This window comes from Mauremys mutica, chromosome 1 (genome assembly GCF_020497125.1).
Source record: "Mauremys mutica isolate MM-2020 ecotype Southern chromosome 1, ASM2049712v1, whole genome shotgun sequence".
Classification (NCBI taxonomy): domain Eukaryota; kingdom Metazoa; phylum Chordata; order Testudines; family Geoemydidae; genus Mauremys; species Mauremys mutica.
The window spans coordinates 265,908,235-265,934,828 of NC_059072.1; the positions used below are offsets into that span (position 1 = coordinate 265,908,235).

Sequence of the window (26,594 nt, forward strand, 5' to 3'; positions counted from 1 at the left end):
ACGGTATTTCTTGCTTGACCTATAACAAAGTAGTATTGCAAATCTTCAAGAAAGCCTATGTGCATATAATCATCTTAATACCAAGATGCTCATTTGAACAAAAAATCCAAGCCTTTTAAGATATGTAGATATCACTAGCTGTAATCAAACCTGAAATACAGCTTCCCTTTTCAAGACCCACCACTGCCACAGCATCTTTAAAAAATGAAGCAATTAATGATGGCTAAGTGATGGAGCAGATAGGGATTGTTGACATTTATTTTAGCTTTTAGTAACAACGTAAAAATAAAATTATATATATTTAGTTATCATTTTTCCTGTGTCCTTTGAAAGTCATTTTTCTTAGGGCTTGTCTACACTTCTGCTTAAGTCGATGTAACTTATGTTGCTCGGGGGTATGAAAAAGCCACCCCCGAGCAACATAAATTACATCAATTTAAAGCGGTGTCTTGCTCTCCCATCGAGCTTCCTCCTTCTGTTGACATAGCTTTCACTTCTTGTCTTCACCAGACACACTACAGCAACATAGCTGTGCCTATGTAGTGTGGTAATGTAGACTAGCCCTTAGACTGTAAGCTCATTGGGGAAGGGACTATAATTTTGCTTGCGTATACACATCACCTCATACAATGGGGCCCTGCTTATGATAGGTACAACTAGACACTACTACCATATAAATACTAAATAATAAAGTCTATTTAGGATACCATGTTTTAGAAGCAGCAATGAATATAATTTTCTAATTTGGTTTTTGTTTTCAATTCTTGACGCTTCCCACTTGTCATTTTTAGAAATTCTAACTTGCACCAGCCAAGATATTGAGCTCTTTGCTTTGATTCCAGGTGAAAAGATCTGGGCATGCTCCATACCCCACTCTTGCCTCTGCCACCCCCTGCTGCTCTGTGTGTACTGCAGAGTGCAAGAAATTGCAACTCCTCGGCACACTCACTTCATGGCACACTCGGTGCAATGAGGTGGCTAACAGCAGTGGGACATGCAGCTATCACCATGTCAACCCCACAGTCAGGAGAAGGTTAACAAAGGCAACCTGACCTGAGCCCAGGAGGTTCAGGTTGTTTTCTGACCTGACCTGATCCCAACACCAGTAGTTGGGCCCCATCAGGTTCAAGTTAGGTTGCAGGGCTCTACTTTAAGGGTGGGAACAATTAAAATAGATGTTTTTCCTGAAATACCTGTGAAGAAAGAGCTTAGAGGGACTGACAAGCAGACATAATAGATAAATAGTTGCAGTAAACTTTTATTTAAACAGTTTTTTAATGTTGTTACAATGATTCCAAATATGTTCTCTGCAGAGTGTGCTTGCATCAGTTCCAGTACATGGGAAAACGATACATAGCCAGGTACTGTGTAGAATTTAAATTTATGGTGTTATGCTATGAGAGAATTAAAATAGTAATATGTACAATATCCATTGAGTTCTTGTTTATTAAAAAGTTATTGTACAAGAATGGAGGAATTATTATGCAGTGATGCCTACCAATTTGAAGGTGAGTAATTGGATGCACAACATCTTTTTGGGTGCTACCTGAAAATATTGTTGCTGTAAAAGAATATTAGAAATATATATACAAAAATATGCTTATAAGAAATGAATGTAATTGGTATTTACTTTTGAGGGGGATATATTTTTTGAAGAATAGGTTTATTTCTTAAAATAATGCTTATAAGGTAGCAAATATTGGTTTGTGATTACACATTTTGAATAATGACAAGCATTGAAACTGTCTTGGTTGAATCCTCTTGGAAGCACTACTACTAAGTATTTTTACTAATTTAAATTATAATATTGTACATTTCAAAGACTGAGTATAGATTGAAATGAGATATGGCATAGATCTGTAATCACATTGATTATTGTAATGTGTCTCGTAAACTGCAATTTTGCAATTTTTTTTCTGTTTTCTAGATTTAGAGTTTTCAGTTCATAGACCTAAGTTCTGGCAGCACAGGCATGTGTGACACTCACAATGAAGCCTGTTAATCAGTGGGAAGTCAATAGGAGTTGAATGCATGTATCTGAGGTCTGAATTTGGCCCATAAACTGTACAGTATACATCAGTATTTCTTCCATATTTACATAAATCTCATACAAAGTATAGAGTACTTGTTCTTATATTAAATAAGTAAGTTAGTTAACCTAGTCTGTTCAGGATTTCACACTGCCTCTACTACCATGGTGTTGGAGCTACTGTGATATCATTAAACTTGTGAGGTGAAATCGTGGCCATATTTAACTCAATGGGAATTTTGCCATTAACTTTAGTGGTGTCAGGATTATACCAACATTGTTGGCATCTATATTTCCCAATGTCAGTAGCTAAATGCAGACTACTACATTATCAGTTAACATTGGAAATTGAAATACCAAAGAATTCAGTCATAATATACCACAAATCACAATGACTTTAAACTGAACTTTTTCAAACTTAATTATATAGGAATTTGTTTGTTATAAAAAGAAAATAATAAACTTTCATCCTAATTTAAATATGAAATACTCATCCATCCTATTACATGAATGCTATTCTGAGGACTTAAATGAAGATTGTCAATGTCTCTTTCTACCACCCCCAACCCCCAAAATTTTTTTACACACATGGAAAAAATCAGTGATAAAATGGATCTATAGCTGTTTCTCAATTGAGATTATGTCTTTAGCTATGATTATACTGCTTTGTACTTTAACATACTTCAGAATCTCCAGTCTTAAAAATAACTATAAAATAACATTTTGACATAGCAGAGAAGACTGTTCTGCACTTCTGTCATATTGAATTATCACTTGATCTGTTCTGCATGTTAACAAACACCACACTATCACAATCATACAAGTCTCTGGTGGTCTGTGGGTTTATTGCAGTTTCACAAGCAAATATAGTCTTTAAATCTGTAAAATTGATGTCACACCAAAGCATGTTGCATCACAGTAAATGCATGTATTGCACAGAATAACACCAAGTGAGAAAGAACTCTTAGTTATGGGAACAGGGAGAGGTGTAATTCCAGCATTGGTTTTAATTTCTCATCAGCTCTGGTGGTGGTACACAATAGGAAGTTTGTACTGATTGCTAACACAAATCACTTTTCTGTTTTCTTCACTTGATTGCTGACAAGTTTTAACAAAGTGTATGGCTCTTCTCCCTTCCTGCCTGGGTAAGATATAGGTGTTAGTGCCTAAATTAATTCCTGCTCTTATTGCATGTGGGCTTTCCTGTTTTACCACTACACCTCTTTCTAACTTTTCCCTAAAACTTATATAATCAAAAGAAATTAGTGCATTTTTCAGTTCTGACTGTTGTCAAAACATCATCTAAGATTAACATTGCTAAAAGCTTTGAAGTAAATTAAATATTTCAAGAGCTACAGTTTGTGTGCTTTTATTTTCTCACATTAGGTTTTCTAATTACGAATTTGATATGATGCTTTTTAAAAATGCCTATTTTTGTTTTAGCTAACATAAAACAACAAATAGGCTGCATAGCCATTCATTCGTTAGTACTTTTTGTGCTGTAGCTGCTTAACTAACTCTCCCTGTCTTGCTGCAGTTTGACATGTCTAACTTTTGCTTCTATCCCATTTCACCCATCTTGCAGGAACCAGGAGGGGTTGGGACCCATAGTTCATGATCGAAAATCTCAGACATTGCCTGTTTCCCGTAACAGAACAGGAATGATGCATGCCAGATTGCAGCAACTGAGCAGCCTGGATAACTCTCTCACTTTTAACCACAGTAAGTTCCATTACACCATAACAGTTGTCATCCTCATCCACTAACACAACACCAGAGGCAGGTCCCAGACCCACACCAGAGCACTTCATGGACTTTATTATTGTTCTAGATCAAACAGTTAAGTGGAATTAGTTCACTGGTCTGTTCCCACTTTCTGGTAGAGCAATCAATACTAAGTGATGACGTAATGTGGAACATGGTTAACTATAGCATTACATATTTTAAAGTGGTACTTTGACAATTTATTCGTTATGAAATATTCTAAATCATTTAAATCTGGGATTGATTAAAATTACAAACACTTAAATTTTGTGGTGCTCATTTGAAAAGGATTTATATCTTACTTTTGAACTATATGGGTTGATTTTATTAAAAGTTCTCTTTTCACCCACTTGTGACACATTATAAAAAGTATAGCCCACATGTTATAATATGCACTTAGTTGATCATGTCTCCATGTTCTGACATCTGATGAAAATATAAATTTTAGAATTTCTATGAGGAATGTAAAGTCCATGATTTAGTTTGTGTGGATGTGAAAGATCTCGCAATAATGAAGTGACTTTTTCTGTGTTTTCAGTGTAAGAAAGATATCAAGTGTGCTTGGAATTTCTGTAGACAATGGTAAGACTTAACAAGGTTGAAGTCAGTTTGTATAAGGCTGCTTTAATTGAAAACAATTGTGTATATTGTCTTTTTAAATATGCTGCTTTTACATTTCAAATTATAAAAGATGCAGAATATTTTTGACATGTCATTTTTCAATTTCCTACAGTTTCAAGCACCAAAGAAATTGGTCAGCTAACCTAACAAAATACAGCATTGATTCATGCAGTGTGTTGACTTGACAGAATTCCGTACAGTAAAACTATACAAACTATTCAAGTTAACTATACATAAACTGTTCTTGCACATCTGATTCCCATAGCTTGTCTAACTGCCCCTTACATGTGCACAAAAACTTCTAGCTTATTGCTATTCATGTAAGACAACAATTGATCCAATCCTGCAGTATTGACTCATGTAATCCCTGTGAGAACTTGAGAAAGCTGGTTCTGTATTGTAGACAATAACAAATGTGTTACCCAACCCCTGAACCTTCTTTAGCTGGTGGATTTCCATCTTTCAGTCATTTCCAGTGCAATAGAAGAGATTTATTAACAAGAGATGAGAGAAATTTGAAAGCTCAACAAGTTATTGTCTATATATATTCCTCTCTTGGTACGCATGTGCCCCCAGCACCAGAGATTAGAATCTTTTGAACAGCGTACCCATTGGCCCATACCTGAACTCTGTTTGCCTCTGTTTGGCGAGGCTAACCATCGCCACTCCTTCTAACCATAGCCTAGTCTGAGAGAGAGAATAATTAGTGGTGTCCTTACTTTAGCTATTTTTTTCCATTGTAAATTTTGTATATAGTCAGTATTTGTAGTAGGATTTAATTTAGGATGCGTTTTGTAGGTTAGATTTCATTTGGGTAACTTCTGTATATTTTTCACTGTTACCCAGTACTGGCTCTTCAGTCTTCATGACTAACCAGAAATTTCTTCAGCCGTATCATTTAATGATGGCCACAGTAAACATTTGTTTGCATAGGCATAGAACATATTACTAGCAAATATTCTATTTGTTGCTTGTTTTAAAAGAAACTCAGAGTAAGAGAGGCTAGGCTGAAACTGTTCCTTGTTATACAAATCTGACACCAACCTGAGATCCAGGTTCTCTAGATTGGTCTCCTTTCGAACAATCTTTTTCCTCCAAAAGTTCACCAGAAGCTTCTCTGAATATGGTGCTTGCCTCTTCTATTCCTTCAGCAAATTCTCCTGTTCTGAAATCATCTGGCAGGACTCATTCAGTACTGAGTTTCACCGTTTTACCCCCTCTACATCTAGCGAGAGGGAGACTTGCTTGTGGTTAACTGGGTGTCAGCTCCCTGACACCTTTAGTTTTTTAGCCACCCAAACAATCTTTGGGCTATGCTAGCCCCTACTTTGCCATGGAAGTTATCCCAGTCCCCGAGCCCCTTCAGAGCATTCCCCTGTAATGTCCAGCCCCTTATCCACTGAACATTCACAGAAATACCAGGTCTGCTGTACACACCAGTTTGGTTGATTCAACTCTGGATCAATTCCTTATATCAGGGGTCCCCAACGTGGTGCCTAAATGCACCCACGTCCTGGCCGGCGGTCGAGCACCCGCCGAAATGCCGCCGATTTTCTGCAGCATTTTGGCGGCAACGCCTCTCCATGACGCCGCTTGCCACTGACAAGCGGCGTCATCGAGAGGCGTCGCTGCTGGAATTTCGGCGGCATTTCGGCGGCAACACCTCTCAATGACGCTGCTTGCCGCCGATAAGCGACATCATCGAGAGGTGTCGCTGCCAAAATGCCGCAGAAATTCGGCGGCATTTCGGCAGGTGCTTGACCGCCGCCATGGTCCTTTGTCTGGTGCCTGCCAGACGAAAAGGTTGGGGACCACTGCCTTATATAACACCATAGCACTGAGATATATTTATAGTGGAAACAATCATATGTTTCTTATCAAAGATCAAGATTTAAGAGGTAGTGAGTTAGGATAATGGAAACAGAAGGGTTACATATAAAATAAAATCATAACACAATTCCTAGAGACTAAACTTAACAGGCTAACCTCCAATCTAAACAAGTTTCTCACCCAAATGTCCTTTGCAGCATTTCAAACAAGCCTGGTTGAGATCCCATTTTCATGAGTGTAATTGCACTGCTGGATTATTTCCTAGGTGCAGGATAAAGGGGTGTCTTTTATATTCCTCAAAGTTCATTGTTTGTACCTCAGAGTCAGGATGACCTCCTGTAGTATATTCTCTGGTATGCTGCCTTCCTGCTGACTTCACATCCCCTTCCAACTTTGTATATAAATGACTCCCCATTATGTTAATTTACAATGTTTAATTTACATGTGGACCAAGGGAGATGGATGAATAAACAGCCTTTGTCTGGCAGAAACCTTTTTGTCAACTCTGCCTTAATACAGATTTTAGGAGCATATTTTTTAGCACACATACATAACTCCTAGTGTGTGTGTATATATATAAAAATTTCACAGCAATTTTAATGACCAGTGTGACCCCAATTTTCATTTAAGACCTCACTTGATAGTCTTTGGAGGATCAGGATATTTTTGTAACCCCCTTGCCAGTTGGCATTGAGGGGTGTTCCTCAGAAAGTTTCCACTAAGGGTAGCTTAAGTGTAAACATGATACCTCTGTTGCCCTAAAACTGTCCAGTACACATGCTCCAGTACTGTTGAAAGAGTAGCTTCCTGTAAGTAGCCATACAGAGACTACAGTACTATCACTAAGGGCTTATCAACAGAAACAGTTAGTTTGCAGCAAACAGGTGTGTGAATCGACCCCATACTAGCCAGTCGTGGACTAACTGTCCATGTAGACCTTGCTAATGTGCATTAACAGTGCGTTTTGATCTAGCCTCTTCACATCCTAGCTTGCCCCAAACAAGGCAAGCCTTAAGAATCTCAGCGCTGTCCATACTACAGGCAGTCTCAGCACCACCCTTTTGGGGAACCAACATTTTCTGTACCTCATCATTCAGCACTGAAGACTTCTTAACTGGAACCTTCAATGCCAACCACAGAGGCACCAACATTAACGGCACTGGGGGATTTGCTGGTCTCAGATTTCCCTTAATTTCCATTGTTAGCACAGTCAGTTAAAATCCTTTTATCACTAAAGGATCAATATAGGGAGATTCTTCAAGTGTGGTAAGGGATTCTGGTGTTGGGGGAAACTGTGTCACAAATGCACCCAATTTTTACTCAATTTTTGCCTTCATTGTACAATTTCAGACAAAATTATTGTCACTTATAGGATCTGAATATATATTCTAGATCAGGGGTCCCCAACCCCCGGTCCGCGGCCCGGTACCGGTCCGCGGCCTCTTAGAAACTGGGCCGCGAACCGACCCAGTGGACCTCCCGCAGGCGTGCCTGCGGGAGGTCTACCCGAGCCGCGGGACGAGCGTTCCCTCCGCAGTCATGCCTGCGGGAGGTCCGCTGCTCCCGGGGCTCCGGTTGAGCTGCCGCAGGCATGACTGCGGATGGTTCGCTGGTCGCGCGGCTCAGCTGGACCGCCCGCAGGCACGCCTGCGGGAGGTCCATCGGCTCCGGTTGAGCTGCCGCAGGCGTGCCTGCGGGCGGTCCAGCTGAGCCGCGCGACCAGCGAACCGTCCGCAGTCATGCCTGCGGCAGCTCAACCGGAGCCGATGGACCTCCCGCAGGCACGCCTGCGGGCGGTCCAGCTGAGCCGCGGGACGAGCGCTCCCGACCGGTCCCTGGTCCTGAAAAGGTTGGGGACCCCTGTTCTAGATGATAATAGCAGTTGAGATGAAATAGGTAAAGGAGCCCAAGTTACTGCATTCCAGCACAGCAGGAAGTTCTTCTGCCTGCAGTGGTGGTCATCACCTCCTCTGATTTTCTGGTGTGGTCCTTCAGTCCCAGCCCTTCTGTTTCTGGTCCAGTGTTTCTCCAATTTGGGCCTTGTTCACTTAGGTCTTCTGTACATTCCCAAACTCCAGCCTACTTAACCTTTCTCCAATCAGCTTTTAGCACATCACGCATTTGGTTTTTTATGTAACCCATACTCATGTGCAAGTTTCAGTTTATCCAACTTGTGTATTTCTTTGCTGTCTGTACAGGTTTTATGTTGTTTTGTACACTGTCCCTGGGTTTTCACAGTAAAAGGCTGCTTCTTGTTTTTGTTTGTGTGTTTTGACCTCAAAACTTCAAGCATAACATTTTATCTTTGTTCTGTCAGAAATAACATCACTTTAAGCAGATCAGCAATTCTATGTAAAAGAATTGGCAAAATCACACTTACACCAGCAAGGTCTTGCCCTACATGTTACCTCATCTAAACTCATTCACTATCCTTAGTTACAAATCATTAAAATATAGTTATCAAAGCTTTTAATTTTACCATTAGCAATTCTTCATTTTTATATTTTAATGTTATATTCAGTATGTGTATATCAACATACCCTCTTAATCTATTTTGTGGGGTGGAGGGAAGTTATGGAAAACATGATGACCCATTTCTGTCAGTGTTTCTTATTTTCTTAAAACATGTGTTTTCAACAGCCTTTTTCCTTCAAAGTCCAGTTTGGTTTGTAAAACATTACAAAAAACTTCATTAGAAATTTTCCCATGTTGCATTTTGAGGAGTGTCTCAATTTTAGGGCCTCTATTTAGTTGCTTTTAATGGTATCCCAACATGAGGATTCCCATCAAGTCAGCTCACCCTATGTGAGAGGACTACTTTTTCCTCATCTTCCTCAAATGAGATTAGAGAGGGTTCGCCATCACATTCTCCAGCCTGCTTTTCATCTGATAGAGACACTAGGGCTCAAGCTCATTATCGTAAGCATAGGGAGCACAGAGATACACACTCATCCTGGTATCAACTTCTTGGTCTCCTACACAGTTTGCATCTGGTCCATATTCATGGCCATATTGGGCTTCATGCTGTCCTCAGTTTATGTTTACACATTCTAGAACACAATCACCTTCTCCAGCTAAGTCGTCTACATCTCATGCATAACACCAGCCTTAAGTTTCTCCGTTAACAGCAAATCCACACTTCTGAGGAAGGACAGTCTCATCACTCCTGCTGTACTGTCATCATCTTTGTCTGACCGTCTTCATCATCACCACAAGATGACTACAAGACATCTCAGGAGCCTCTGAGAGCTAGTAGAGACTCTAGAGATCCAGGTGGAAGTGGTGAGTGAAAAATCTCACAAGCTTCTAGACCTATTACACACTGCTACCAAAAAGACGGTCAGTGCCAATTAACGACACTCTCCTGGAACCAGCTCAGCTCTTATGGCAAACACTGGCCATTATACCTGCTATATCATAAAAGAAATAGAAGAGATACCAGGTCCCATTATCAGGGTTTGACTACTTTTCTGTGGATCCTGCACCAGGTTCTCTTGTAATCACAGCAGCTCCATATGTTTACGTCAAAAGAAAAGGAGTTTAAGCAGCTGGACTTACTAGGAAGGAAGAGCTATTCCTCAGCCAGTCTTCAAATGAGAATCTCAAATTATCAAGCTTTTCTTGCAAAATATGATGACCTCTGCTGGAATAGGGTCTCTGAGTTCCTTGATATGGTACCACAGGAGTCCAGAAAATAATTGCAATCTCTGATTAATGAGGGATAGTTAGTTTCCAGAACCATACTACCAGCTGCAATGCACGCAGCAAGCACTGCAGTGTGTTTAGTGGTGAGTGCTGTAACAATGAGGTGAGTGTCTTGGCTACAATCTTCGGGTGTCCTGCATGAGATTCAGAACACTATGAGGATTTACTCTTGAAGGAGTCAGTGCTATTGACCTTTAAAACACCTTACATACCCTAAAAGACTAATACAACTTTAAGATTGTTGGGAGCCTACCTTCTCAGATGGAAAAAAACAACACCGCATACAGTCTCACTGAAGGTAGCTGTCTCAACCCTTTCAGTATGCCTAACACAAGTCTTCTGATCCTGCTAAGAAGAAACAGTGTTTCCTCTATGCCTACTTCTTCATAACCATTGCCAGCCAACAGGGAGCAAGTCTGATGGTCATGTCGAGAGCTCCGAACTAACTGTTATGAATATTTTTTTCTTTTCTTACCCCTTTTAGAGCACATTTTTTCTTGGGAAACCTGAAACAATATTTCAGCAGACCCAATCGGTCCTTGAGATTATCTTGACTGATTACTCTGTTTAGTTCCAGACTACTCCTGCCCACAACCCACCCATCCCTATCCTCTTTCAGAGACTCCTTTCACAAGAAGTTTCTACAAGTAATTCATTGTCTGTTGTCCTTCAGAGACATAGAAGAGGTTCCTCCCCAGTTCAGGAGAAAGGCCTTTTTTCCTCATTTCTTTCTAATTCCAAAAAAAGAAAAAGGGATTGGAGGACTATTCTGAATCTCAGAAGATTCCATACATGCATTTGAAGATTAAAATTGAGCACAGTAACTGTAGTCTCAATAATTCCTTCCCTAAATCCACAAGATTGGTTCACAGCTCTCAACCTGCAGGATATGTATTTCCATTCACCCGCGGCCCCCACAGGAAATACTTGAGTTTTATAGTGGGATTTCAACATTTTCAGTATAGAATTCATTTGGAATGTCAACAACCCCAAGTATCAGAGGGGTAGCCGTGTTAGTCTGGATCTGTAAAAGCAGCAAAGAATCTTGTGGCACCTTATAGACTAACAGACGCTTTGGAGCATGAGCTTTCGTGGGTGAATACAGCTTCCACCCCACCATCAACCTCAGCCTGGACCAATCTACACGGGAGGTCCACTTCCTAGACACCACGGTGCAAATAAGTGATGGTCACATTACCACCACCCTAAACCGAAAACCAACCGCTATGCCTATCTTCATGCCTCCAGCTTCCATCCCGGGCACACCACACGATCCATTGTCTACAGCCAAGCACTGAGGTACAACCGCATCTGCTCTAACCCCTCAGACAGAGACTAACACCTACAAAATCTCCACCAAGCATTCTCAAAACTACAGTACCCGCACAAAGAAATAAGGAAACAGATCAACAGAGCCAGACGTGTACCCAGAAGCCTCCTACTGCAAGATAAACCCAAGAAAGAAACCAACAGGACTCCACTGGCCATCACATACAGCTAAAACCCCTCCAACGCATCATCAGGGATCTACAACCCATCCTGGACAATGATCCCACACTTTCACAGGCCTTGGGTGGCAGGCCAGTCCTCGCCCACAGACAACCTGCCAACCTGAAGCAGATTCTCACCAGTAACTGCACACCGCACCATAGTAACTCTAGCTCAGGAACCAATCCATGCAACAAACCTCGATGCCAACTCTGCCCACATATCTACACCAGCGACACCCATCACAGGACCTAACCAGATCAGCCACACCATCACCGGTTCATTCACCTGCACGTCCACCAATGTAATATACGCCATCATATGCCAGCAATGCCCCTCTGCTATGTACATCGGCCAGACTGGACAGTCTCTACGGAAAAGGATAAATGGACACAAATCAGATATTAGGAATGGCAATATACAAAAACCTGTAGGAGAACACTTCAACCTCCCTGGCCACACAATAGCAGATCTTAAGGTGGCCATCCTGCAGCAAAAACACTTCAGGACCAGACTTCAGAGAGAAACTGCTGAGCTTTAGTTCATCTGCAAATTTGACACTATCAGCTCAGGATTAAACAAAGACTGTGAATGGGTTGCCAACTACAAAACCAGTTTCTCCTCCCTTGGTTTTCACACCTCAACTGCTAGAACAGGGCCTCATCCTCCCTGATTGAACTAACCTCATTATCTCTTGCTTGCTTCTTGCTTGCATATATATACCTGCCCCTGGAAATTTCCACTACTTGCATCCGACGAAGTGGGTATTCACCCACGAAAGCTCATGCTCCAAAACAACCCCAAGAATATTTACAAAATAACTGGCAGTTCTTGCAGCATTTCTAAGCAAGCAAAATATTTGAGTTTATTCTTACCACGATGATTGGTTGATTCATGATTCCTCTCATCAAGTCTGAGAGAACGTTCATTACACTCTCCCACTACTCACCAATCTAGGGTTTAGAGTAAACCGGGAAAAATCTCAACTGATCCCATTATCAAAGATTGAATGTGTAGATGCTCTGCCGGACTCCACACATCATCAGCTTATTTACATGAGTCCAGATTGGAGACAGTGACACAACGTACTCAATTACTGAACAATCCTCAGATATCAGGAAGATAATGTTTGAGTTCTGGGACACATGCCATCATGTATATTCATCAGTCCTCATGTCAGACTTCATCTTCACTGTATGTAAGGCTGTCTGAAGTCCATTTTCATGGTAAAAAGACATCATGTAGACACATTGGTGAGGATTCCTCAGCATGTCCTTTCTGCAGCCCAGCATGTCCTACAATTCTTATACATATGGGCTATTCCTGTCCCATCTTCAGTTTCCGGAGCTGTTCAGAGTTGCAGTACGGCTTGTGCTAGCAACACCCCTTTCTTCTGCTTGTGGCCAGAGCTTCTGCCTCCACAGCAGCAGTCAAGTGGTGGTTTGATTCACACCTATCCTTTTCTTTTAGATATTTTACTTTTAACCTCTTTTCAGGCACTTCAAGTGTTTATATTTATTGTCAAGCCTTCTCACCTCTTCCTGATCCAGGATCTGAGCAGTGCAGTGGTCCCAACCACCTGACGCCTCTGCTGCAGTGTCTCCTTCCACCTTTCAAACATGGCAGAAGAGCCACACAAGCACCAGCAAAATCCAAAAGGTGCTTTGTATATGAGGCAATTTTCTCAGGCTTGGCAGAATATAAAAATGCATTGCCTGTACCCAGCCAGCCTACACTATCTCTGTCAGGGCCCGGAGCTCTGAGTTGGTTAAGTATGTTGGGGCCCCAACCCCTCCCAAGTAACTGCATCTTCACCACAGAAAAACCTGACCTGGAGACACAGAGTAGAACAGGGAGAAGCCCTGAGGACGAGGAGGATTTCATCCAGCTGACCCAGGAGGTAAGTCCTGGGGCAACAAAGGATCATAAAGATAAGACCCTTTCTGGGCTGCTTCTCACCTCACAAGTCTTACAGCGGGTTCTAGGAGAGAAGCAGGACTGCTACACCACTTCCCTTCCTCACACCATGAATCAGTCGATTCTCATGATACTCTGGGGTAAGTCGTGCAAAACCCAGAGTCTCTGGTTCCTAAAAAGGCAAAAGCAAGTGTGTCCTTCAGAAGGCAGTGATTACTATTGTTAATAAACAAGTGGGGTGAAAATTAAGAGTTAAACCCCTTCTCCTTTGCCTTCTCCCCCAAGGCAGTTTTTGCTGGTGTTTCTCATACACAGAGGCTCCATCACAATGCTCTATACTATGCTCACCATCCCTCTCACATCCTGTGTGGGCATGCAGAGAAGCCTGTTCCTCCTTGCTGTGCAGCCCTGCCTCAAGCTGCAGCCTAATGGAAATTGTGCCTTTTCTACTATCAGCCCAAGAATCCCTAGCTCTGCCAGGGAAAGGGGCTCAGACTTCAGGAAGTAGCAGAATGGAAATTGTGCCATCTGATCATCAGTCATACACTTTAATCTACTCCTCCACCATGGTTACTGGTTCTCCACAATATTGCTCCGCCCAATGCTCATAAAGAGGAAAGCATAGCAAAGCTTGTGACAAAACTGTGTGATATGCCACATCTCCCGTTAATTAAAGACTTGTTTAATCCACCACGTGGTCATGAACTGTTACATTGCCTGTTGTGGATAAGTTAATTGTGTGAGGGATTTATGGTAACGGACACATGGCGAGCTTCATGGTTCTCAGAGAACATGACAAATAATTATCTTGACTCAGACGCCACTCATCATCAAGACAGGTTTGATTTATTGCAAAGGCAGTGGAGCCTTCTGAACCAGTTTCGTACTGGATATGAAATTTGTGCTGCAGTGGAATTTCAGTGGTGTTTTAGAAACTGTCCACTATGTCAATGTGGGCAGCCAAAAACCATGACACACGTAGTTGAGGACTGCAAAATGACTTAGCTTTCTGGAAGTCTTCGTGCATTGGACATCCTTGATAAGAACTCTGTGGCTTGGCTTGACCGGATTGCATATGCCAAATAATAATAGTAATTATCAGCCATAAACCCTTGCTCCCCTAGGAAAAGGGACTCAGACTCTGAAAGATGGAAAAGAGTTCTCTCTCACCACCCCTCCCCTGTTCACAGACTTGCTCCACATTAAAACCTTAAGCAGTTCAGGCAGAACAGACGCATTGGAAGATTCCACTTCCCATGAAGCTGCACCTTTATGGGATTACCAAATGGTAAGTGTGAAGTCCATTCCCATGCAGGGCCGCCCAGAGGATTCCAGGGGTCCGGGGTCTTCGGCGGCGGGGGGTCCCGCTTTGGCGGTAAGTCGGCGGTGGGGGGTCCTTCCGTTCCGGGACCCACCGCCAAAGTGCCCCAAAGACCCACGGCAGGGACCCCCCTCCGCCAAATTACCTCCGAAGCGGGACCCGCCACCGAAGTGCAGCCCCCACTGCGGGTCTTCGGGGCACTTCGGTGGCGGGTCCCGGAACAGAAGGACCCCCCCGCCGCCGAAGACTCGGCTGCACTCCGGCGGGGGGCCCCGCTTCGGCTGTAATTCGGCGGCTGGGGGGGTCCTTCTATCCCGGAGAGGAAGGGCCCCCCGCCAGCGAAGACCGGGAGTGAAGAAGCTCCGGGGGCCCGGGCCCCGCGAGAGTTTTCCGGGGGCCCCGGAGTGAGTGAAGGACCCCACTCCAGGGGCCCCAAAAAACTCTCTTGGGGGCCCCTGCTGGGCCCGGGGCCTGGGGTAAATTGCCCCACTTCCCCCCCCTCTGGGCGACCCTGTTCCCATGTTCAAAAAGCTCCACTTGTGGTGCTAGGTTGCTCCTCCAGTACTTACTTACTTACTAGCCTGTCTGGGGGAGCAGGCAGAGGCAGCATTTCAGGCTCCAAGGAACAGCTAACAAACTGTTTTTACAATCGAGGTATATGTACCAGTACTCTTCCTCTGATGTGTGGTTCCCAGACCAGAATGAATAGTGTACTGTAAACAGCTGTAAACAGCTAGGGGAAAAACTACCACGCATTTAAAAAAAAAAACTATAGAACTTTTCCAGGACAGGATACCAGTCAGTGGCCTGCAAGGAACTTCTTAATATTAATAAAATATCTTTCCTTTCAAGCATCATTATGATACGTGTTTTCCTGTTGATCCCTCCTTTGAGGACATCATAGGATCCAAATGAAAATACCTAATTAAACCAAATGCTAAACTAAAATGTTAATACAAAGAAATTTCATAAAATTTGGGAGCCTAAGGTTGGTACAGCAGTAGCTCCACCAGTGAAAAGCATAGTCACAACTTCAGAAGGAGACTTCCTTCCAAGACCACATAGAACATAAGAGTGATGACACGTTGCACAGCAGTGTCAAAGCCTCAGCTTGCAGCTGTTCATACTAAAAGTTTTTCATATGTTTAGTAAAAAATCTACTTTGTGGTCAGCTAGTGGTTCATCTTCTGGCGATGTGATTCTTGTTTAGAGTGAGACATCTTGGGTCCTGTCTTCATCAACTTCCTTGAGGTAATATGTGACGAGCAATGGATTCCAACTTGGTGGCTACAAGGATGTCATGTTACATCCATGAATAGTCATCAGTCATCCCAAACAGATATCTTGTGCATCCAAACTTACAGGTGAGGAGTTATTAGGGAACTTAGTAGCCAAGACTGCAGAGAGTCCTCTGCTCTCTGTCAAAGCCAGCAAAGAAATCTATTAGGTGCAGGCAACACCCAGTGGTATCCAAGAAGGGACTCTTAACTTGGCAGGGAGAAAACATTTGGAGCAGAAGCTTCAAGGAAACCTAGATGAATTTTACTACAAACCAATAAAATATTTAGTATGACAAAGACTCTTCCTTCTTATCCACCTTCTTTTTACCAGAGCCTTAACTAGTTGACTGTAGTCACAGCAAGGCATAGCTCACAAGCTGCAACATGCAGTGCCACAACCCAGATGCTGGATCACTTTCAAGGGCGTGGCTTCGCAATAACACCAAGAAAAGCTCTCTGGTCCTGTTAACAAATGTAATTCACCTGGGATTGGAAATAGACACTTTGGTGATTGAAATCTACCCACCACTAGACAGATTCCAGAAGAACCAGGATTTGATATCCATGCTGGACAAATGCATGGACCAACCGTGGCTCAGTGTCTCTAGCCATTAGGCCTACACGGGTCTCCCCATGGGCAAGGTCTTCTATCAGGCATCTCCAAGCCTTTCTTCTGAAAGTATGGGACCATTCCCTGGAGTGAATGCAAGACCAGGTACTTGTTCCCAGCCAGGTGCTGGATCCCCTAAGATGATGGACAGTCCTAGAGAATCTCCGCAGGGGTCGTTCCATATTTTTTCCGGTCCAGCAGGTTCTCACAACAGACACCATTCTGAAAGGATAGGGATCACTTCTGGGATCCAGAACAATATAAGATATCTGAAGCTCCGGGGAAAGGAACCACAGCATGAAGCCTTTGGAGCTCACAGCTGTCAGACTACCTCTACTGAATGCCAGGTCTTTCTAGAGGGCAATCACATCTTGATCCAACCAGACAGCCATGGTTGCATACATAAACGATCAAGGGGGAACAAGGAGTGTAGCTGTGCGGGCAGAAGCGATGGAGACAATAGGATGGGCAGACAAGATTCTCCCTTCCCAGAAGGTGATACACACAAAAGGAGAGCTGAACATAAAGACAGACTGACTCAGAAGATGCAAAGTCGACTAAACCAGAAAGTCGTCACTCTCATCTCGCAAATGTTTGGGCTCCTTTCTGACCTCTTCTGGTAAAATTGAAGCTAGAAAAATTGTTGCAGCTTCTGAAGAGACCAGACACCTTTTTTCCAAGACCTGTTCCTCCACATAGACCTACATCATTGCAAAAAAAGCAAACATGATTCTGGGATGCAAACGTGAACAGGTGTGTTGTGAGCAAGACACGAGAAGTCATTTTTCTGCTTTACGCTGCGCTGGTCAGGCCTCAGCTGGAGTATTGTGTCCAGTTCTGGGCACCGCATTTCAAGAAAGATGTGGAGAAATTGGAGAGGGTCCAGAGAAGAGCAACAAGAATGATTAAAGGTCTAGAGAACATGACCTATGAAGGAAGGCTGAAAGAATTGGGTTTGTTTAGTTTGGAAAAGAGAAGACTGAGAGGGGACATAACAGATTTCAGGTATCTAAAAGGGTGTCATAAGGAGGTGGGAGAAAACTTGTTCGTCTTAGCCTCTAAGGATAGAACAAGAAGCAATGGGCTTAAACTGCAGCAAGGGAGGTTTAGGTTGGACATTAGGAAAAAGTTCCTAACTGTCAGGGTGGTTAAACATTGGAATAAACTGCCTAGGGAGGTTGTGGAATCTTCATCTCTGGAGATATTTAAGAGTAGATTAGATAAATGTCTGTCAGGGATGGTCTAGACAGTATTTGGTCCTGCCATGAGGGCAGGGGACTGGACTCGATGACCTCTCAAGGTCCCTTTCAGTCCTAGAGTCTATGAATCTATGAATCATCTTCAACTGACAGCCTGGCTATTGTTAGAATTAGCCTCACTCGGCCCACCTTCCAAAGTGATCAGAACTTTGCTCTCATCCAAGAGAATTTCCACACTAAAAATCTACTCCATATGGACCAAGTTCAGTTGATGGTTCAAAGAGCATAATGCAAATCCAAGAGATCCTGGGGATTCTGGCCCCCCTGGACTTCCTTCAGGAAAGTGCGAATAAGGGCTTTCAGCCCAGCACCATCGCTAGCCAGATATCAGCCCTAAGTAGTGTGGTACTCACAGGATCCTCAGATTCCTTGGCAGAACCATCAGGTATCCAGATTTCTCAGAGCAATCAGACTGACCAGACCAGCAGTCAGACCAATTTTCCCTAAGTGGAACCTACCACTGGTATTTAAAAGCCATAACCACCCATTCTTTGAGACTATGACTTCCTTCAGTCCACCTATGGCCACAGCACCTGATGAAGAAGCAGTGACACACTAGAAGTCAGAAGAGCACTCAAGACTTATGTCAAGCGTGCAGAATTCACAAGATCTGGCTCCCTGTTCATTTCCTTTCATCCTGAGGTACCAAAGGCTTTAGTGTATCCAAGCTGCCTCTTACTAGATTAATCAGACTGCATTGCTGAGGTGTACAAGCTATCTGGCACACTTGTTCCAGAAGCAATCAAGGGGCATTCTACAAGATCCATGGCAACCTCACAGGCTGAAAGAGCGAGTGCTTCCAGTGCACAGAACTGCAGAGTAGCCACATTTTCATTAACTAATGCCTCTATCAGACACTATAAGGTGGACTTTCTGTCTCTGCAGAGGCATCCTTTGGCAGGCAGGTACTGCAGGCAGTGGTCCAGACATAACCTGCCCATTTGAGCAGTTCCAGAAAGGGTGGCGAGGGAGGGGTGTGTCTCCTGTTTCTTCTGTTCACTTTTCTATCTCTTCCTTCTCCTATTCATGGCTTGCTACTTCCCATACATATCAGAATTGTGGGAGATGCTGGGCTGCAGAATGGAGAATTTCTTACCTGATAATTTCCTTTCTGCTAGTAGCATCTCCCACAGTTCTACCCACCCTGGATGGCTTCACAGCCAAGGATCAGCATTTTATTTGTATAGTTACCATGTAGGCAGTGGCCTATTGTCCATAGTTAATTAGTTATCCCAGAAATTATTGTTACTAATCATTTTCCAAGAGTTTTTCACAGCTTTGGAATGAATCATCTGGCAGTCAGGAGAAAGGGGCATGGCTGGCACAGTTTTGAACCACCTCCAGAAACTTCAGACAGGAGGGGAATAGCCCAGAATTGTGGGAGGTGCTGAAGCCGAAAGGAAATATAGCATCTTGTTCTCGGGAGGAGATCAGTGTTTCAGGTCTCTGTCGGATGCCTTCTTAATATCATGGTCCCACAGCCAGTTTATGTTTGACATATTTTAAAATCTGGTTACTGTGTAGCCCCATAATTGAGGTTCAGTTGAGTTTTGGACATAAAATTGAAATTCAGCTTCTTTATGTCTGCAGAATGTAATACATCTTTCTTAAAATTACAGCACTTTCGCTGAATCCAAAATAAATTTTGTCGGCAGGTGGAAAGGACAAACAAGTGTATACTCTGCTTTCTGCTGCTTTCATGATGCAAAGCATCTGTAAATTTACTGTAACAGGTCAGTATGCTCTGGCTGCTCCATATTGGCTAAAAGCAGCCAGAACATGCATGTGATCTGACCCTGAAAGTTAGAACGAGTGGGAGACCCAAACAACCATAAGTCTGCCCTACAGTGACACCAGTGGGTGAGAAGGTTGCAATCTAATGTTCCTTTTAAAAGTCAGTTAATCTGAGACACAAGCATTAAATTATGTTTATCATAAGGATAAGATTATGTCACAGTAACCGTGAAATTTTGCCATTTACATGGACCCATATGCCACACATTAACAGTTTGTTAGTTTGTGTTAATCTAGTCCCATTTCAAAGCAGACTAGAACAAAGTGAACTAACAAACTGTTATTGTGTAGCAGAAGGGCCACAAGGTTACCCTGACCATAACGTGAAATTATTTATTTTTTCCGCAGTAATTTATAATTTTACCATGACAAAATAATATCCAGAATCATAAACATATGATTATTGCATGGTGTCACTACAGGGCACAGTAAGGGTTATATGGGTGCACTGTTGTGCATTTTGATGCTTCAACATGTTTGTATTTCTTTTACATTTAACCTTAACTCTGAATTTTTAGGGTTTATAATGCTTGGGTTTGAGATAATTGCAGTATCCTTAATTTTACCCTAATTTACTGATATTTGTTCTCAACCTTAATTCCATCTATCCATGTCCTTTTTGTTTTTGAATATATTAACATAGTATTACCAGTTATTTAAGTCCATTATTTTAAATATGTTTAATGCTGCTATTTTAAGACTTTACCTTTGCACTTCAATGTGTGATTATGTTAATTAAATTATTTGAATACCAAATACTGAACGCACATATAATTGTCCCACGGTTGGAAAAGTGAAAAAAAACTACATATTAAATATCAGAGGGGTAGCCGTGTTAGTCTGGATCTGTAAAAGCAGCAAAGAGTCCTGTGGCACCTTATAGACTAACAGACGTTTGGAGCATGAGCTTTCGTGGGTGAATACCCACTTCGTCGGATGCATGACATATAAAATATTATCAACTGTTTAATGTAAACCTCTGTCAAAGTCCTTATTTTTCTTAAATTTCCTCTAATGCAGAAAGTCTCATAATTTTTGGCTACATGATTTAGCAACATTAGTTTTAAAATATTTGTGTTTAATTATGTATCATAAATATAAACCAACAATTCATTTGAAATTTCTACAGGCTATGGCCATTCAGATGCAGATGTTCTTCACCAGTCCTTACTTGAAGCAAACATTGCCACTGAAGTTTGCCTTACCACTCTGGATACTTTATCTTTATTCACAATGGCATTTAAGGTTTGTTCTTAACACAGTTTTGATAGATTATTTGATTTTTGGCATTTAAAATAATTATTCTCTAGAAAACTACTAAAAAAGAAGTTCTCATATTGACCTATGCTACTAACAACATCTGTATTAAAACTGCACAAAGCAAGTAATTCATAATCGTGCCATTCAATAGCTAGTAACCTTTACTGTTGAAAGTATAATAAAGTCTCATTTGCTAGTATTAATAGTATGCTTTGAACTCAACTAGTTGTCATTCAATCCTGCAGTTTCTCTAGTAACTTCCACTGAAGTCAGCGTGAGTTTTGCCTGATGAAGGACTATAGAACTGGACCTTAAATGTTTTAAACTCAAAAATAGAAAATTGCTAGTAAACAGATCAGTTTAAATGATGCATCGTCTTAGTTTATTTTTACACCCTCTGAGGGGAAGAATAAGCAGGGTAAAGTGAGCAAGACTTCTTATTGGTCAGTACCATTCCATAGGGTCCTTTTCTTCCTCCTCTATCTTTTCCCTCTCCAAACCCATTGCATAAAGGTCACTGTCTTTTTAGTCTTTTGACATAGCTGTCATTTAAGGGTTTTATGGGACTGATAAAGAAACGCTGCACTAAAGGGCTTACTAGTTTTGGTTGCTTGGTTTCTGTTGTGTTTTTGTGCCCACCCTCTTCATATTTGAGTTACCAATTAAGTATGTAAGACCTCAGTAACATATGTGTACTATCATGTTATAATTCTGTTATGGATTCATCCAGGGCCGGTGCAAGGATGTTTCGCGCCCTAGGCGAAACTTCCACCTTGCGCCCTCCCCCGTCCCCAAGCCCCCGCCCTGAGGTGCCCCCCCCGCAGCAGCTCCCCTCCTCCGCCCTGAGTTGCCCCCCTTGCAGCAGCTCCCCACCCTCCGCCCTGAGGCACCCCCTGCCCCAGCTCACCCCTGCCCCGCCTCCTCCCCGAGCACGCAGTCGCTGCTTCACTTCTCCCACCTCCCAGGCTTGTGGCGCCAATCAGCTTAGGCGCCGCAAGCCTGGGAGGCGGGAGAAGTGAAGCAGCCATGGCGTGCTCGGGGAGGAGGCGGAGCAGGGGTAAGATGGGGTGCGGAGTTCCCTGCGTGCCGCCCCCCCCTTACTTGCTGCAGGTGGCCCTCCCCACGCTCTCCTGCCCCAGCTCCCTCCGCCTAAATGCCAGCGGCGACCGGGGTGGCCGAAGATCTGGCCGTCGCTGCCAAAGAAAATGCTGCCCCCCAAATCCTAGCACCCTAGACGACCATCTAGGTCACCTAAATGGTTGCACCAGCCCTGGATTAATCACTTTGGCTATAGATTAAGATTACTAAAGGTATTGGAGTATTAACTGTTTAGATTTGCTTGTAGTTTTTAATACACTTCAGTAGTACTATATGTGAGAGGGTTTTTTTAATAGCATCCTTGAGATGTAGCTGAAGCTAAGTTGTTTGTTTTTGTTTTGTTGCACAATTTATATACATTCTTGATTGAGCATTAAGAAAACCCTAAATTGTCCATATCAATTTTAAGAACCAACTACTGACTGATCATGGACATAATCCACTGATGAAAAAGGTTTTTGATGTGTACCTCTGCTTCCTTCAAAAAAATCAGTCTGAAACAGCATTGAAAACTGTCTTCATTGCTTTAAGGACACTAATTTTTAAGGTAAGTCATTCTAAAATAAAAATATTAATCTCCAATTATTTGTCTTTTTTATACTTACCACAGTGATTTGTATCCAGTTATACAAGTAATATAATATCTTATTTCTCAAATTGAAATTGGATTTAAAAGGAAAAAAACTGTAGCATTGCAGATCATAATTCCGCAACCCATCTTACATACCTGTTTCCTCTAGAATTAACGCAGTACATTTGTTTTATTGTTTATCTTTTGTTATGTCTCCATTGCTACTTTGAATATTAACAGTTACATAGAATAAATCAATTTGAAATACTTTTTCAAGTACAATTTTATGACACTATATCATACTTTACTAAAATCCATATATTATTTTTTCTGCATTCCTTTTATCCACTGACTTCTATCAAAAAGTCATGAAGTGTGACTAGCGTTATTTTTTTCTTTATGAATCTATAATGTATTGTTTGATGACTGCACCGTCCTCGGGATGTTGGAATTGTTTTCTCTGAACATTTGTTTATTTTACTGACGTTAGCCTTGACAGATAATTTTTCTCTGATTCATTCTTTCCTCAGTTTCCCTCTGCATTTTATGAAGGTAGAGCTGACATGTGTGCTGCATTGTGTTATGAAATTTTGAAATGCTGTAATTCCAAACTGAGCTCAATTCGTACTGAAGCTTCACAACTGCTGTATTTCTTAATGAGAAATAACTTTGATTACACAGGGAAGAAGTCTTTTGTAAGGACACATCTGCAAGTTAGTATAATTATTTGCTTATCATTCGCTTTCATGACTTTAAGATCTATTGCTCTTCTAAGCTTAAAAATTGTTGTATAATAAGCTGTGTTCTCTTTTCATGTGTAAAATCTTTGGGTTGTATCGTATATTTTTAAAACTGACCCTCAGTTGACTATCTCTGTCGAGTGGGGGGGAACAGTTGAAAAACTGTGAAATATAAATTATGTGCATTTCTAATTAATATGGTTAACTGTTTTTGAACTAATATTGAGTTGTTTATATCTCAATTATTTGGGGGGGGAGTTATGTAGGCGAGGCAAGAAGAGATATTAGTGGTAAAGCAGCTCTGTGTGGGTTTTTTTGGTAATTGCGAAAACAGCTGTAAAAGATCATGTTTGTGACGGGTTGTCACCCTGGGGTGCTACCTAGAACTGGGGTACCACCAAGCCCTTTGACTCACCAGCCGGGGCTCCCGCTCACACTGCGCTGCTGTGATAAGCTAGCTGCAGCCTGCTCCCGGTCCTACACTCCCACCAGCATTCTCACAGGCAGGGACACACCCAGCTGCAGTTACATGCAGGCTCTGACCAGCCACTGCATGAATCAACAATAGAGAGGCTACAGCCAAGATAATCCCCAGCACCCCAGCCTAAGACCCCAGAGCTGTATCATCTTGCTCTGGTCAAAACTCCGACCAGTATGGATTTATTACTTGGTTTGCCCCTCCCTGGATGTGGAGAGGAATATGCAACAAGTCTGTGTTAACCAAGCTGAGATTTTTCCCCAGACACTTCACTCAAAGGCACACTGGTTTAGATAAAACAAAAAACAAGTTTATGAACTGCAAAAAGATAGATTTTAAGTTATTATAAGTGATAGCAAACAGATCAAAGCAGACTACCTAGCAAATAAACAAAACCACAAACTAAGCCTAAGATACTAGCTAGATTGGATATTAATTAGCAATTTCTCACCCTGGCTTATGATACAAGCAGTCCACCAGGTTTCCATATGCAGGCTTGAAATCCCTTTAGCCTGGGACCAACAATTCCCCCAATTCAGTCTTTGTTCCTCAATTTTCCAGGAGTTCTCTTGTGTGGGGTGTGAGGCCCCTAGATGGTGTCACACTCCACCTTGTACAGTTTTACCATATGGCGGGAACCCTTTGTTCCAAATTCAGTTCCCAGCCCAGTTTCTGGAAAAATACAGGTACCCAAAATGGAGTTCAGTATCATGTGGTCTGGTCAAATGCCCTTGCTGATTCATAGCAGCCATTACTTACAGGCCAGCTGAAACATTTACAGGAAGGCTAAACCCTTTCATAGTCCATTGTCTTCACTGATGGGCCTTCAGCCCTGTCTAGCTTCTTCATTGTTGTACCTGAAAGGCTAGCTGTGGATGTTACTCAGAGTAAGCCCATTTGGAATACAGATGCATAGTCAATATTTATAACTTCAGATAGAAAGATGATACATGCACACAAATAGGATAATCATATTTAGCAAATCATAACTTTTCCAATGACACCTCACATGGCCCATCTTATACAAAATGCATCATAATCATGTCATAATTACATCATAATCATAACAACTATGAAGAATATGGGCTGCAGTGTCATGATGTTAAAATAACTTAGTCTGATAAATTTATATCTGAAGGCCGACAGGCCCAAAACATAATCAACCTGTCATCTTCCTAGGTCTCCCCTTCTTTTTCTCTTCTCTTCAACATCAATCCTCCAAACTAAGAGCTTTGAAACAGTATTAAAAGAATCCACTTCTCTGCTTGGGTGACCTAAGCTCTAGGTTTGTGCAGTTATTGACATGCAGGTTCATCTCATGTGAGCATAATGTATGCATATCACACAATTCTTCTGTCACCTTTGTGAGGCAAAAATCTTCCAGAAAAGTTCCAGCTTACAACCAAATAATTTGATGTAAAGGTAGCAATGCAAATCTGTTTACTGTAGTAAAATAGCAATAAAACACTGGGCTGTCTAATTGTTGTTGCTAGAAAATGTCATGTCATAATTTGTCAGTCCCTTGGTTAGAATGCTCCCATTAGTATAAATCCATAATCCAGTGGTTTGAGCAGGAAAGAGGCAAAATGGAGATGTTTCCAGGGCCTTATATAGCTTCTTCCCATTGTTCTCACTATGGAAAATTACAGGTAACAAAATGATGTTTGGAATCATATGGGCAAGTCACATGTCCATGCATGATTCACTTAGTCATAGTAGAGGCCATCACAGGAAAGTCCATTAAGTGTAGATAGGTGTCTCCCATGGTCCATTGTGAGTTTAGTGTTCCTTGATGAGCCATTTAACTTGAATAGTCCCTTCAAGATGTGCAGGCTAACTACCTTGTGGATGTTACCACATGAGCAAACATTTGAAATACTGGTAGATAGTTAATATTAGTAACTTTAGATACAAAAATGATACATACATAAAAATAGCACAATCATATTCAGCAAATCATAACCTTTCCATAGACACCTTACTTGACACACTTTGCACAAGATTTGTTGCAATTATATAACGGTGGTAGCAACAATGATCTACATGGTCATATTTTAATCAGATAATGTCACACCTATATACAGCAGAATCCTCTGTCTCGAGGCTGACTGTTGGGTTATAAGAAGGAAGGAAGGAGGGCTGCCACCAACAGAGCTGCTTGTAGAAGCTGTGTGTGGTGGCAGAGAAGCAGCAGTCTGGGACTGTGTTACAGTTCTGGGGCTTATGTAGTTTGGGACCAAGGCACTGAGAGTTTCTGCTGTTTCTGTGGTCTACATAGGTCTGTTTCTAGACCAGAGGATTCTACCGTTGCTCATTGAATGCTGGTCCTTATATGTATTCTACTGTGGGTACGCGTGCGCTCCATGCACCTGAGTCCAGAGAATTCTTACAAGCAGTATCTGCTGGTCAACACCTGCCCCCTTACTCTCATGCTCTGCATCAAGAGTATAACAGGAAGATTGGACCCAGCTGCCTCTCCAGTTTCTTCTTACTGCCACAAGGCCTGAGCTGGAATCCGCCAGTGCCCAAAACTGATCCTTTCTGTGCTTCCTGTAATTATTCAAAATTACATATTGTTCTTAGTTTTTTTATTGTTAGGGTTTTGATAGTTCCCTAGTTAGTGTTAAAATCCCTACTCCAGCGAAAGTCCCGGTCTTCCAGCACAGGACTTAGATTATGACCAGAATACCAAGTTTCAAAAACTCTTTCTCCTGCCCCTGCTTCATTTAAGTCTGAGACAACCACTGCCACAGAGAAACTCATGTTTCTTCTTCGAGTGATTGCTCATGTGTATTCCACAATAGGTGTGCGTGCTCGCCCCGAGCACCG

At 42.1% G+C, this 26,594-nt stretch overlaps 1 protein-coding gene across 1 annotated transcript in view; it reads left to right on the forward strand.

The window, feature by feature from the left end:
* Nucleotides 1-26,594, forward strand: part of DOCK9 (dedicator of cytokinesis 9) — a 309,382-nt gene that overhangs the window by 219,443 nt on the left and 63,345 nt on the right. The window contains exons 37-41 of the mRNA XM_045009174.1: nucleotides 1,314-1,361; nucleotides 3,615-3,751; nucleotides 20,748-20,863; nucleotides 22,386-22,523; nucleotides 23,078-23,260. Of these exons, the coding sequence (XP_044865109.1) occupies nucleotides 1,314-1,361; nucleotides 3,615-3,751; nucleotides 20,748-20,863; nucleotides 22,386-22,523; nucleotides 23,078-23,260 (622 nt within the window). The remainder of the gene's footprint in view (nucleotides 1-1,313; nucleotides 1,362-3,614; nucleotides 3,752-20,747; nucleotides 20,864-22,385; nucleotides 22,524-23,077; nucleotides 23,261-26,594) is intronic.